Source organism: Bolinopsis microptera, chromosome 5 (assembly GCF_026151205.1).
Source record: "Bolinopsis microptera isolate Bmic1 chromosome 5, MBARI_Bmic_1.0, whole genome shotgun sequence".
NCBI classification, from domain to species: domain Eukaryota; kingdom Metazoa; phylum Ctenophora; class Tentaculata; order Lobata; family Bolinopsidae; genus Bolinopsis; species Bolinopsis microptera.
The window spans coordinates 16,754,667-16,769,032 of NC_087076.1; the positions used below are offsets into that span (position 1 = coordinate 16,754,667).

At 37.6% G+C, this 14,366-nt stretch overlaps 2 protein-coding genes across 2 annotated transcripts in view; both read right to left on the reverse strand.

The window, feature by feature from the left end:
* Positions 1–6,072, reverse strand: LOC134814917 (uncharacterized). Its single transcript, XM_063823256.1, has 8 exons — positions 4,545–6,072; positions 3,941–4,289; positions 3,690–3,763; positions 2,560–2,782; positions 2,284–2,381; positions 1,817–2,055; positions 1,319–1,468; positions 1–1,059 (listed from the first exon to the last, which is right to left on the reverse strand). Exons 1-8 carry the CDS (start codon positions 5,677–5,679, stop codon positions 955–957), a joined length of 2,373 nt encoding a protein of 790 aa, XP_063679326.1. The 5' UTR covers positions 5,680–6,072; the 3' UTR covers positions 1–954.
* Positions 6,072–14,366, reverse strand: part of LOC134815499 (deleted in malignant brain tumors 1 protein-like) — a 22,490-nt gene continuing 14,195 nt past the window's right edge. The window contains exons 20-25 of the mRNA XM_063824037.1: positions 8,954–9,115; positions 8,606–8,767; positions 7,882–8,043; positions 7,538–7,699; positions 7,034–7,129; positions 6,072–6,679 (exon numbers count right to left, since the gene is read on the reverse strand). Of these exons, the coding sequence (XP_063680107.1) occupies positions 6,081–6,679; positions 7,034–7,129; positions 7,538–7,699; positions 7,882–8,043; positions 8,606–8,767; positions 8,954–9,115 (1,343 nt within the window). The 3' untranslated portion in view covers positions 6,072–6,080. The remainder of the gene's footprint in view (positions 6,680–7,033; positions 7,130–7,537; positions 7,700–7,881; positions 8,044–8,605; positions 8,768–8,953; positions 9,116–14,366) is intronic.

The following is a 14,366-nucleotide window of genomic DNA, read 5'->3' on the forward strand; positions in this document are numbered from 1 at the left end:
AAACGAATCTGATCCCGCCTGTTAACAGTTAAATTAACAAATTGCCTAATAGTAATAATAACAGCAACTTAAGTGCTCGACATTTTTGATCTCTGAATTTAGCGATCTGTGATCTGGGATGATCAATATAATAATTAATCATTTTACACTTGTTATCACGTTACTAACTTTAAAACATTTTCTATTTGGCTCCGATGAATGCAAATGTCCTGTTTGGTGATTCGGAATAAGCGTTAACAGATAAGAAAAATGTCGAACCCGAATGGTTTCACTTGGATGATGATTAATCACTCTACACTCGACTGTCACGTGACTTTTTCTACTCGTTCCCTAGCTGGTCCTGAACGACTATTCGAAACCCTAACCCTCTAATCTGATCCCAACCCTAACCCTAACCCAATCCTTAATAAAAGCATACGCTGAAACCCTAACCCTAACGAGAAATTGGACTAACTTCCTTATACGGTCATATCACGTGATCGAGACAGTTTTTCACCAATATCTCGTCAGGGGAGCATTTTAACCCTATGTCATAGGGGGTGATTCGGAATCAGCGTCCGAAAATACATCGATTGAAGTTGGTTTCAACTGTCGGGGCCCTTTTAGAACAATCTCGAAGATCGACTGTAGAGTGATTTAGCACGCTCGGTTTCACTTGCCAGGGGCCCGTTTAGAAAAATCCCGACATTCGATTGTACAGTGTAAAGTGATTAAGCACACTCAAGACAAAATATTTGTATAACTATAAGATCTAAAATAGTAACATTATCAGTAATTGTTCTTATTGTTATAAATATCCCAAATGAGGGTTTCAAGAGATTGAGTAAGTATAATAAATTACAAACTGTTCATAAAATTCTTATCACATATCATTGATCATGCTGTTCATGCATAATATAGTTTTACTATTATATAGTCTTTCCCAATTTTCCACGATTTAATGGCTAATACTGTTTAAGCAACACACCATCCGAAAATTCTGAAGAAATCTGGTGTGCTCACCCAACCTGTTCGAAGTTTATAATCGTCTCCCGGATAGTAAACTCTGCTTATCGCAGCCTGAAAGAGCAAACCAAGCGTTTAATTGAATATAGTGTACCTCATCGCACGCCAATTTGGACTCGTCGACGGTCTTGATATTTATATTTATATTTATATAATCATAATAATATTTGAAACAAATATTTTACGAGTATCACCCGTTAATTGTTAATATATAAATATAACTTTATTCAACACCTGCTAAAGTGACTAAGTCTGATCAACATACAAGAGATGATGAAACTGAAACTGACAGCAAAATAAACGTTATTCTCACCTTGTTATTATCAAATATCATAACTTCCTTTTCCTCGGTGTCCCCTCGTGTCCTCATGTACTCATATGCCGCCTGAAACTGGCTATCCCCCATTTCTTGACCAATAACATCTTTTCCATTTCCAACTGTTGTGGTCTTGACTTGACGACCCTGGTAGCAGTGTATAAATTGATTTCAGTATCTAAGAGTAAGAAGACTGAAACAGTTGGAAATTCACTTACCAATAATTCCACTCACTGTGCCAAGCTTCTTAGAAATCAAAAAATCGATAAGGTGATGGGATGTGATGGGCTCGGATTTCCTTAAAATTAAGGAAATTTTACAAACCATGTTACTTCTAATTTATAATATGCTATTTACTAAACGGTAAATCGTTTACTGCATTGAGACGATAAGAGGACCAAAATAACTAATGACGATCCTGTCTAAGAGTTCAGGAATTACTACACTGTGATGATTACATTTACAGTCCGATAAACTAGAAAATTTATATCCCACCTTTCGGGTCCATGTCACTATATAATGTTTCGTAGGAGACACGACGAGCGTTGTTTTAGCGCAGATGTCCTTGTTACTTTTACACGGTCCCTTGTAGTGGTTGAAAGCAGATTTTACCCTGGTACCGGCAGGAAGGTTGAAGTATGACGACAAGGTTGCTGTTTGGCGGGGGAAAAGGACCATGTCCCATTCGTAAATCAATACCTTGTCTTTAATGATGAGAACAACGAATTTCCCTGCTGAAATCGATGTATTTAAGAAGCCACAAAAATGCTTTATATTCATAATTGATCATGATAATGGTCTGCAATACCATTGTTATATTATAATTAATACGTATTTTAAAACGTGTAGTATTGCACAGTGTACAACTACAAAGTTGTACCAGACTACAATTAATACAATACTAAACTCTGGTTCTTTTATTTGTTTTACCCCTATTAGTAAATATGATTTTGGTAACTAACTATCAAACGCAGCATCAACTACACCAGTGGCCCCTTGAAAGACCTCGGCTGTTCGTTTTGGATAGCCACCTTGCATAGCTAATGATGTTGCATCGTACCTGGGCGTTTTAAACTTTATTCTTTAAATTTTATCCGATAGATTAATGAACAACTCCAAAAATTAGACACACATTACACATTATATGGGGTCTGAGCCCTGAAATTCGAAATATTTCGTTTTGATTATTGTGTCTGCAGAAAACTTCCTTACTCTCCGTAAATCCAGTATTGACTTACATCCAAGTATAACCGTGCGAGATGAGGAATATTTTGTCGTTTTGTGGAGAGATCTTCCTGTCGTAGAAGTATAAAGCTGCATCGATAGAATCAAGGCAGTTACTGGGGTAAGGCAGTCGGGCACCGTATTGAACAGTTTCAGCGAGCCCCTTAATATCTTCATAGTCAAGACTGGTCGAATGGAGTGGAATAGCTGACCCTAACCGTTGTTTTACTTCGTCTCCTGCCGTATACAACATTTTAACTTGTCTTTTCTTTAAAATATAAATCATTCAAGCTAAGAATAGCGGAAAAGAAAAGGTTGAAAATAACTTTAGAATCTGAAAAAGAAAGCTAGATATACGCTCTTGCACAGATTCTGTCAACAAGACTAATCCTATCCAGTAGGACTTTATTCGACCGGAAATTGCGAAAACGGACATAATTTTGAACGGACATTAAAATGAACGCTTGAAGGCATTCATTTAATGCATTTAATTTTAATTTAACCACCTTGTCGGAATTTATTTCAACGGGCATTCTATTGAACGCTAGAGCTTCCAGCATCCAATTTATAATGTCCGTTCAAATAAAGTCCGATAAGGTAATCATTTGAACCGCAAAAATGGGCCAATCTCCGGCCTCTTTCACTTTAAGCTTATACTAAACTCTCAGTAAAATCTAACCCACCTACTAAAGAAATATACAATCAACACCAAACCATATGCTGGGTGATTGAAAAAATCAATCGATACATGACACAATCGATACATGACACAATCGATACATGACAAGAAGATCGCCGAGATCAGCCTGAGGGCATCGTATACCATCTATTTGTCCAGACACACTACCATATGGACAGATGATTGGGAGTTAGTCAAGAGACCAGTAATAGCATAGTAGGAGCGTAGAATGTTTGGGCCCAGAAAAACATGTTTAATACCGCTATGAAGTATGAACCCGTGATAAGCCGGGGACTACTATGATAGTGATGATGCTGTGTTGTTGAAAGACCTTCGACCAATCAAAGATGTACCTCATCACGCCAAGCAATTATGCTTGTAGGTGAATATACACTTATAAAGTACAACAACTTTAAAACACTCCTGAATAGTGAATAGTATTAGTGATTCTACGATATATCTTACCGTACTGCACTGAAATAGCATCAATGTCATCCTCATCAAGTGCTACCACATTGTAAGCTTTTTCGTGTTCGTACCTTAAAATTATCAAATTATAGGATGAAAACACATTTGACATGATAATCTACGCTAAATGACTTGTGATCATACACATCATGTATGCAGACATGTCAAAATCAAAGATTTTTCAAGAAAGAAGATTTTTCAATTTACAAGACATCAATACTATTACTAATACTCAAATAGAAACTAACTTTTCGTTCATGACGGCATCATGAAGCGACGAATGTTTTAGACCTAGAGCATGACCAATTTCGTGGAGAGCGACGTAAAACAAACTTGTTTTCCCTGCGTCTTGTTTTTTCACGGAATAAGTCTCAAAGTTGTTGAAATGAATTTCTCCATTGACTGGGACAAACGCGTGGGCCTTTTCAACACCAGCACCGTGAAACACCCTACCATCAGCGTGCCGATTATCGTTCATGAACATGAAAATAATGTCAGTGCTATGGACGTCTGATGGATTTGCTTCTTGAAACTCGATTCCATTTCCTGCGTACACCTCGATTGCTCTGATAACTTCTCTTCGAGTAAGCTCCTCTCCTAAAGGAGAGAATCGTAAGTTTATCATACAATCCTCGATTTAATCATTATACCAGAAAAAACCCACATTTTCTATTTCAACAGTCAGATTGGTCGGCTGATATATAATTTAGATGTTATGATGAATCAATAAAGGATGATTCCCGAAATTTTCTTTTCAAAATATGATCCGTTGTCGACCAAATGATCAATAATAAAGTTCAATAATAGTGCATTTTACCTAAACTTGCCATCATCATGATATTTGAAACTTACCTAGATTTGAGCTGTGGTTGAGAAAGGTGTAAGTTATTGATTTTCCATTAGGATACCATCTGAAATTAGACAAAGCGTACCGCTTGGCTCTTCCTCCTGTGTTTGATACGTGGTCCTGGTTCCTAGTACATATCCTGGATGTTAGAATCTTTATCTTGTGATTTAGGTAATTCGAGCCTCCCAGCGTGAACAAGACGACTGAAGAATCTGCGTCCAAATTTGTGGCAAACTCGAACACTCTTTTTCCATTAACTGCGATGGATGCTTTTTCTGGTTTGACAGTCAGTCTAATCTTAAAACGATGAGCAATTCTTTGATCATGGTCAAAATATACGTAGGGTGGTTTTCTGCCAGCACCCTTTCTACGTCCTCGAGTATAAATTCCATATCTAAAGGAAAGTCGTTCGTTTTGACGCTCGTGATTTACCATCACGTAGATGGATTGATGAGTTACTTGATTGTGGTTAAAGGCGATTCCTATATGAGACTGTGATTTGCTTTTTGCACCAAACTCGACGTCAAACTCAAAATAATAGTTGTCATTGTTTTCCCAAATTTCATTTCTGGTTCCATCAGCCAATCTATTTGGATATTGAGTGCAAATGTTCAACACACTATCATTATCAAGAATGCAGGGGTCTCTTGAATTGCTATCACTTTCAATCACACCCTCTCCCTCTTCACATTTGAACGTTCCCATCTCGTCCTTGAAGGAAGTGTCACGGTTTCCACACCTTTCAGACGTCATAACTTCAGCTTCTTTTTCTGATATTTCACCGGTCTCCGGAAATCCATTAAATCTCTGAAATGCCTTTATGGCCTCAACAAAAGAGTCTTGATCAATGCCTTGGTTCATCGGTTGTTCTTCAATTTCTTCTGTTTTAGATTCAACCTGCTCCGAATTCTTCTTCTTTTTTATTTTGCTTTTCGAAACACCTATGTCGAAAAACCCATTATATGTAAAGTAGCCAAGTAGATTAGGCTTCTCTCTGTTCTCCGTGTATTCTTTTTCCTTTACCTTGACTGACTTTACAGGCAGCACGGCATCATTCAACTGAGGTTTAAAAGTATTCAATGTTTCTTCCTCCTTATCATCGTCTTCGCTTTCATCCTTATCTTCCTCTGATGGAGTCATGAAATTGAAAATTGTGTTGTTATTCAAAAGTGCCTCTATTACCGGGGGTACTACAACGATCGGCTTATCCGTCACTTCTTGGCGGTGGAAAGTAACAGCTTTGGGTGGTGGTCTCTCAGTTCCCTCTTCCTCCAATGGCTCTGGTTTGATGACTTCACCAGGTCCAGTGTATTCGATGTACTTAAGAATTTTGATGCTTGTTCCATTCTCTGTCTCTAAATACAAGCCTAGCTGGGATTGGCCATCTGACAAGTCTGAATCTACGAGGAAGTCTTGCACACGGTATAGTATTCCCAAGTTCGATGTAACCTCGATCGCCCTGTTCTCTGGTATTAGGGGTATCTTGATGCTCTTCACAACGTTATCTTCATCCAGCCACGTGTCCTCAAATCCTAAGTTTACTACGAAGCAGTCCCGGAAAAAGGCTGCTTTGCATAACTCGATAGGAATGACTTCTCCCCTCGGTGTTTCGATAACAGGAATTGAAGTAACGGTATCAATTTCGTCGATCCGCTGGATAAAATAATCATCTCCGGCAATCGCTCGATGTAGCTGTATTCTTCAAGGAATCTCAAACAGCTCTCTTCAGAAGCGGTTATTGAAATAGTTTGGGCATCGCTATCAACGACATACTTTCCATGGTTTGTGAACCTAAGTCGCTCCTCGTTTATTTCTATTCGTACCTTATCTTGCACATCGATCATTATGGTTTGAAGTGCGGATATCGTAAGTTCATTTTCGTCGTCACCAAGTGTATATGTGATAAGTTTTTCCGGATCACTGATTGTGTTTCTAAAATGCATTACATCAATTTCGAGCTCGATATCTTGTATTTCGATGGTCATATCACAAGCAGAATTTGGCATCTCTTGGTCGTTGAAGGCAAAGAAGATCCTTAATCCGGATTCAATACGCCAATATGATCTGTATTTTTTATGTAATGTATTCTCGTTTACTTTACTGGAAATATCCATCTCGTAGAAATACTGAGTAACCGAACCTGAGATTATTTTTTATCATAATCTGAAAATCTGACACGTGCTCAATATAAGATTTACAATTTATCTTTCTTACAGCTTACCTGAATAATAATATAACAGTATCAGTAAATAAAAGCGGCCATTTCTTGTCATATGAAAATAATCCTGGTATTACTATTAAATATATCTTAAGAGGTCGCGCAGAACAATCATAAAATTTAACGGATTCCAGGGATAAATTTCATTCGAGAACACTGATAAATAATATTATAATCCATATGTACTTGCTTAACTGAAGTTATTAAACTGAAAAGAAAGTATATAAATAAATAATAATATGTCAGAATATTTAATGATTTGAAATTGACACCTACAGTTGTCTGCATTTGTTGCACCCCAGTCGGAAAACTCGTCACTTTTACAATCGCCACATTTTCCATCTGCTTCTAGAAAACTTCCACGACCACAAACTAAGAAATTAAATTTAGCAAGAATAAAGTATTTCGCATTTATAATGATAACTGTTAGATTTTGTTTGTCACAAATGAAATTTTTCAAACGTTAGGAAATAGGAATGGGATGAAATCGTGTTAAAACGTATGCATTACATTTATATAGACTAATTTAACGCCAATTTTTCATTGGGAAATCGGTAATCTGCCGATACATGGTTGGGGTACAGTTAGGGCACGAACCAAGTCTTAGTTGATGTACAGTACGGGTTCTGTTCAGGCAAAAGGAACTGTCGAGGCACCGTCAGGGTAAAGTTGACGCAGAAAAAAAGAAAAACACTAATTTGCATCTTAGTTCATGTGCAATTAATGTTAGGTTACAAAACAAATATAATTTTAATAAACTTATTTCAAAATTGAACTCACTCCATTCGCAGTCCTCAATATTTGTCCCAGATCCAGAACTGACAGTTTTTCCAGAAGGGCAAGAAATACAGGATGTAACAAACTCTCCTCCACTGTAGGTGTCGACTAAACAGTCTTGACATAAATTATCACTGTCGAAATACTGTCCCGGATCACAAGGCTCTGATAAAAATTTTCCTTGAGCACAAAAAAGTAGGAATTCATTACGATCATTCAATAGATGGACAAGGATTAGCAAACATCGCATACATTCATCGAGTAGAATTGGCTTATAATTAGAAAGATACTGCTAAATTTCAGCAAATAAATCGTTTTTAATTGACACTATTGAATATCGAACTCACTCCATTCGCAGTCCTCAATATTTGTCCCAGATCCAGAACTAACGGTTTTACCAGAAGGACAAGAAGTACAGGAGGCAACAAACTCTCCTCCACTGTAGGTGTCGACTAAACAGTCTTGACATCCACTATTACTATCGAAATACTGTCCCGGGTCACAAGGCACTGATAAAAAGTTTCCTTGATTATAATTTTAAATTGTTTTCATGCATTGCAACGAATCATTGTATCTACAAGGATTGGCAAACATCATATTCATTTATTGAGTTAAAATTGGCTTACGATTATATATACATTATATAATCCTGTAATTAAGCAATTACATCGTTAAAAAAATTACATAGGTTTTTTATTTCGAACTTACTCCATAGTCCATTCGCAGTCCTCAATATTTGTTCCTGATCCAGAACTGACAGTTTTGCCAGAAGGGCAAGAAGTACAGGATGTAACGAACTCTCCTCCACTGTAGGTGTCGACTAAACAGTCTTGACATCCACTATTACTGTCGAAATACTGTCCCGGGTCACAAGGCTCTGATAAAAAGTTTCCTTGATAATTTTAAATCGTTTTCATGCATTGCAACCAATCATTGTATCTACAAGCATTGGCATACATCATATTCATTTATTGAATAAATTGGCTCACGATTAGATATACATTATATAATACTGTAATTAAGCAATTACATCGTTAAAAAAATTACATAGGTTTTTTATTTCGAACTCACTCCATTCGCAGTCCTCAATATTTGTCCCCGATCCAGAACTAACGGTTTTGCCAGAAGGACAAGAAGTACATGATGTAACGAACTCTCCTCCACTGTAGGTGTCGACTAAACAGTCTTGACATCCACTACTAATGTCCAAATACTGTCCCGGATCACAAGGCACTGATAAAAAGTTTCTTTGAGCACAAAAATGTTGTAATGCATTTCGACCATTCAATGGATGGACAAGGATTAGCAAATATCGTATTCATTCCTTGAGTTAGAGTTGGCTTACGATTAAAAAGATAATGCTGTAACTAAACAACTAAATTGTTTTAAAAAATTGGCAATGTTTAAAATCGAACTCACTCCATTCGCAGTCCTCAATATTTGTTCCTGATCCAGAACTGACTGTTTTGCCAGATGGACAAGAAGTACAGGATGTAAGAATCTCTCCTCCACTGTAGGTGTCGACTAAACAGTCTTGACATAAACTATCACTGTCGAAATACTGTCCCGGATCACAAGGCACTGATAAAAAGTTTCCTTGAGCACAAAAAAGTTAGAAAAAATGTCAACCATTCATTTTCAATGGATGGACAAGGATGGGCAAACATCATATTCATAGATTGAAATAAAGTTGGTTTACGATTATAGATGGACATTGGACAAGGATTACGATGCTGATAAGCCTATGGTTTCTTAAAGGGTCATTACCATTGACACTTTCGTTTTTGAGTTTGTACCATGACTACTTAAACATTTTCGGTTGACAGGCAATTTTCTTAAGCGATTTGCAAATTCAACTTTAAACTATTTTCAACAAAATGTACAAGGATTGATCTGTGAACCAAATTATAATTCTCTTAATCAAAATCAAGATGACTTAGCACAGCGAACTAAACTCAAGTTCTGTTCTAACAAGTAATCGTTAAAAGCTTTCACCTTACATGCTACATTTCGCCTTATCAGTAATCTAAATTTATCAGTCATCCCAATCATCATCTATAGCCCCCTAGGCCTATGCAACTTTATCAGTGCAAATCACTTAAACATCGTTCACCTAGAATTTTACTTTATTTAACTTTATGATTGATCCACAAACCCCCTTGCATTAGTCAATTTCTGTAACAATCTTCCAGAGAAGTATAATTTTGTAAGTTTTAGCAAACGCGTTTCATTTACATTTACAGATTTAAATAGGCACTAAGTAGGCTCAACCGTTACGATCTTGTTATGCTCTCAGAACTGATAGTTTTTGCAAGCTCATCTTTCAAGCTCATCTTCATCAGATATAATACTATACACCGCCTATTAGTAATACTAGCAGGAACCCGTATAATATATATTTCTAATTTGAAGAAACATTTTGAAAAGAAGTTAGAATTTTACCGCCTACAGGACCGAAATAAATGGAAATCTTGGCCAATCAAATCAAATAACATTTTGAGGAAAGTTCAAGAACAAGGGCGCACTACTAGGAACTACAAAAGGAAACACCATAACCAACAACGTAGAACTGAACGTGATGCCAAGAGAGCAATCTTGAACCATAGTGTTGTTGTTTTGGTTGACATGGATATCCCTCTTGGTGCTATTGCATTACTTGGTAAAGGATTAGGTTTTGTTCCAACACCAAAAGTGGACAAACTGAAACTTAGATTGGATATGAAACTTTTGTCAGATAAAGTCATCACCCAGTCCAACAGAAACATCGCCAAGAAAAACACCCCTTTCCTTCAGGACGAGTCCTTTGAACCAGTCCCCAAAAAATTGAGACAGCCAAGATACACAACAAAAGCCTCCACCACTGACAGAGTTGTGAATGAAACTGTCGAAAGAATGAGGACAGAACTGGACATCAAACTCCAACATGATGAACCTGAAAAACCTTCAAACCTCTCCAAAGACGAACTTAAAGGGTTGAAATGGTTAGAACGTCAAGTTTCTGATGGAAAGATCGCCGTCACAAAAGCTGATAAGGGTGGTGCCACCATAATTGTTGACCCTGATGTTTTGAGAAAGAGATCAGTTGACAAACTAAGCAACCCTTCCTTGTACAAAAAACTTGACTACGACCCTACCAAAGCCTTGCACAAAGAACTGGTCAACCTATGGATTGACGGAAAGACAAGAGGGTTGATTCCTGCAAAGACAGCTAAGAGTATCATGGGTATATCGAATGAACTCAAAGCTGACCAATCAGGACCAACAAACGCTCAAAGCACTTTACCGCATTTCAAACCAGGAAAGCCTTACTTCTACCCTTGCTTGAAAATTCACAAGCTTAAGAAAGATGATTTGAAACCTGGTGTTGAGCCACCCGCAAGGCTTATTACAGCACTCCAAGAGGGAGTTACAAGACGTTCAGATGTTTACCTTGCTGACACATTTTTACGCTCATTGGAACGTGAATTTTGTGGGGATCTACTTATCGACTCTGGAGATGCACTTAACTGGTTAGACGGCATCAACAGTTCATTTGATCACAATACTAAACGCCGGCTCAGAAGCTTTGCTTTTGACTACAAGGCATTATATGATTCTCTTAAACCCGATTTGGCAATGGAAGCCCTAACTGTTGCTATGACTGAATGTCGAACGGAATGGAGTGAGGAGTTCAAACAATGGATCCTTGCCCTCGTAGACCTCAGCTTCAGAGCTTCTATTGGCCAATTTGAAGGTGATTGGTACCAACAACTAGTCGGAATACCAACGGGAGGAAGCCTCTGTGTACAAATTGCGAATATAGCAGTTTACTACTATATGAGAAAAGTAGTATATTCTGATGAACACTTGATGAAAAACGTGTCAACAGTAAAGAGATACATAGACGATGGAGCGGGTTTTTTTGATGGAACAAAAAGACAGTTTTCAGAATTTATCTCTAATGTCAACTCGAGACTCAGTAGTGTAGGTCTTAATATAGATGAGTTCAGCATCGAAGACCCTGGAGGATTTACTTGTTTCCTCGACATACAATTTACATTTGACGTCGATGGAAACCTCCAGACTGACCTGTATGTAAAGGAAACTGATTCTAGGTCTTATCTATACTTTGGATCCACCCACCCTAACCATGTCTACAGCAGCATCATCTATTCCCAATGTCTCCGTCTCCGCCGTATCATCAATGACAATGATAGGTTAGCCCTAAGAATCGACGAGCTGAAAGAGTGCTTTTCGAACTCAAACTATCCGAAAAAGATGATCAACAACATCTCTTCGAAGGTGAAAACATTCGAACGCAGGCTCCCCACCTGCAGGGACACCTCGAACAGTTCTATATTGCTCCCTGTGTCCCCTGATAACACAATACGTGTTATCTCCACCTTCGGAGGTGACGCGGCACTGATAGACGTAATTGAAAAGTTTGAGTCCACCATAGAGACTTCTCCGAGTTTGTCGTCTACCTCTAACACCGACACGACAAGTACAACGGAGACCTCCAACCAGGATAGAAACACCGGCAAAAGACTATTCAGTTATGTTAAAAGATCAGGCGCATCTTTGCGGAGAAGACTCCTCAACCCACAATTGCACGCAGAGGATAACACTGTAACAAAAACAGAACCTTGCCATCAAAGAAATTGTAAGTGTTGTGCAATGATAGGAAGTGAAAAGTGTTATTGTATTAATGGAGTCAAGATAAGACAAGCTCCAGGGACCTGTTCTAGCTACAACATAGTCTATATATTCATTTGTAAATTATGTCCATCTCCTTTCTGCTATGTTGGACGTACCATTAGGACTTTGCATGAAAGAGTAACCGAACATAGAGCTAACTATTATAAATTATTGAAAGACCCTTCCTTAAAACATAGTGATGATTTTTTATCTGATGATAGTGACACTTACAGTTTAGCAGCTCACCTAATAGACTCACATAACCTTTCCAATAGACCTGATTTTGATGCTTCTTATAATGTTTTTATCCTAAAGAATTCTAGTCCTAGTAATTTAGAAGTTAACGAACATCTACTTATACAAAAACTCAGAACTTTGAAACCATATGGTATTAATTCATGTGATCCTTTTGGTATGCCACTTTTATTTGAAAATAAAACTTTTGATAATGGTCCTTAAATTATTTCACCCTTAATGCAGGGACTAGTATATTTTTTCCGACTAGTTGGGGCCTCACAACCCCCCATACCCGAGTGCTTCCCATTCCATTTTTGAGAGTTTGGCTTCTTTTTACAGCTAACATCCTTTAGTTCAAATTAAAATTTTCTGATATAATTGGAGTATTAACCCTTATCTTTATTAGGTACTGAAGATGTCCGAAAATGTTTTACCAATGATGTTATAAAGATTTTGTTGGAATTTTTAAACTCATTCGTTGTCTGACTGTGGGAACTATTGATTCTTAATATAACCCTAAACGGTGTCAAGACTCAAGATACTAAAATAATTATTACCTATTTAATTTCCGTTTTTGACACCACTTGGGGGTCCAAATTTTCGGCTCTAAAATCATTATTCCTTGGCCAATTTTTTATTTTTCATGCTGATTTGGAGGCCATCAAAGCATTTGACCCAGCCAAAAAAGTTTCAGTTGTATATCTTTTACGGTTTTTGCAGAAAGTCGCGTTAAAGTTGATGCCGTGGTGTCAGTAAAATGGCACAGATATATATCGTCTCGCTTTATATATAGTAAGATACTAAAGTATTTATTTATCCAATTTTATTTCGCTACTTTATTCCGCTACTTTATTCCATAATTGGGTATACGTTATTTTTGAAAAAGCCTGTAATACATTGTACTACATGGCGATATAATTTGTGGGACGATCATATACAGTGTATGTCGATAGACTAAAACACTGTATATAGCTACCCCTATATCGCCATTAGATTGGATTTTTGTTCGGGGAAATCCTGAAACAATAGCACAATATTGATGCTATCTTGTGCAGATAGTTCTAATTCACGTTTAGGCAACTTTTGCTGATATGCCAACGAAATTAACATACTCAATAATTTAAAAACATGGTTTTTGCACCAAAAATCGGGTTTAAGCCGGGGAAACTCAGTCTAATCATTTCATGACCTTTTTTAAAGCACTCTACGGTCAAAAATACGGTGTTTCCGAGGTCCCTAGCGTATCGAGCAGAAAAAGCCTGTAAGGCAATAGGCATTGTACTACATTGGCAGCTGTGGGCGTCGGGCGACAAGGAGACCGATGGTATTATTTTAAAGCTGAGGCTTGGATGGCGAAAGCTTTGAATCAGCTCAGTTGTGAACCACCAGTTGAGATGACTACTTTTCTGTGCAAGAGGTTTTTGAAGGATAAGTTAGCAATGTTACTGGCAGAATCATTTCATCAGGTTTGCTTTCAAAATGACAAGTTAAAGCAAATGAAAATCGCACTTAGCTCAACCAAGAATCAGTTAATTGAGAATCAGAAGTGGGTGATCAGCTTACAGGAAACAATTATTGACTTCAAGGAGAAACAGGTGCACTCTGCAGGCAGTGTATGCCGATGTAAAAGACACGGCTGAGAGTCAGTTAAAATCGTACAGCGACGCAGTTCGGAAAACGTCATTGTTCGTCAACCTGAAGTTACACTGACCTATACGTTTAAGAAAGTCTTCAAGTCTGTGGTACAAGCAGCGGACAGGAGCAACAATATTATACTTTTTGCCTGAAGATGCCAGTGGAAACTTCAACAGAACTGTTGACGACATACTGTCAGGAGGTTGCACTAAATCTGGCCATTTGAGCACAACAAAACTTTTGGACTGTCGTAACGTGCTGATCTACACAGTTTGGCATATTT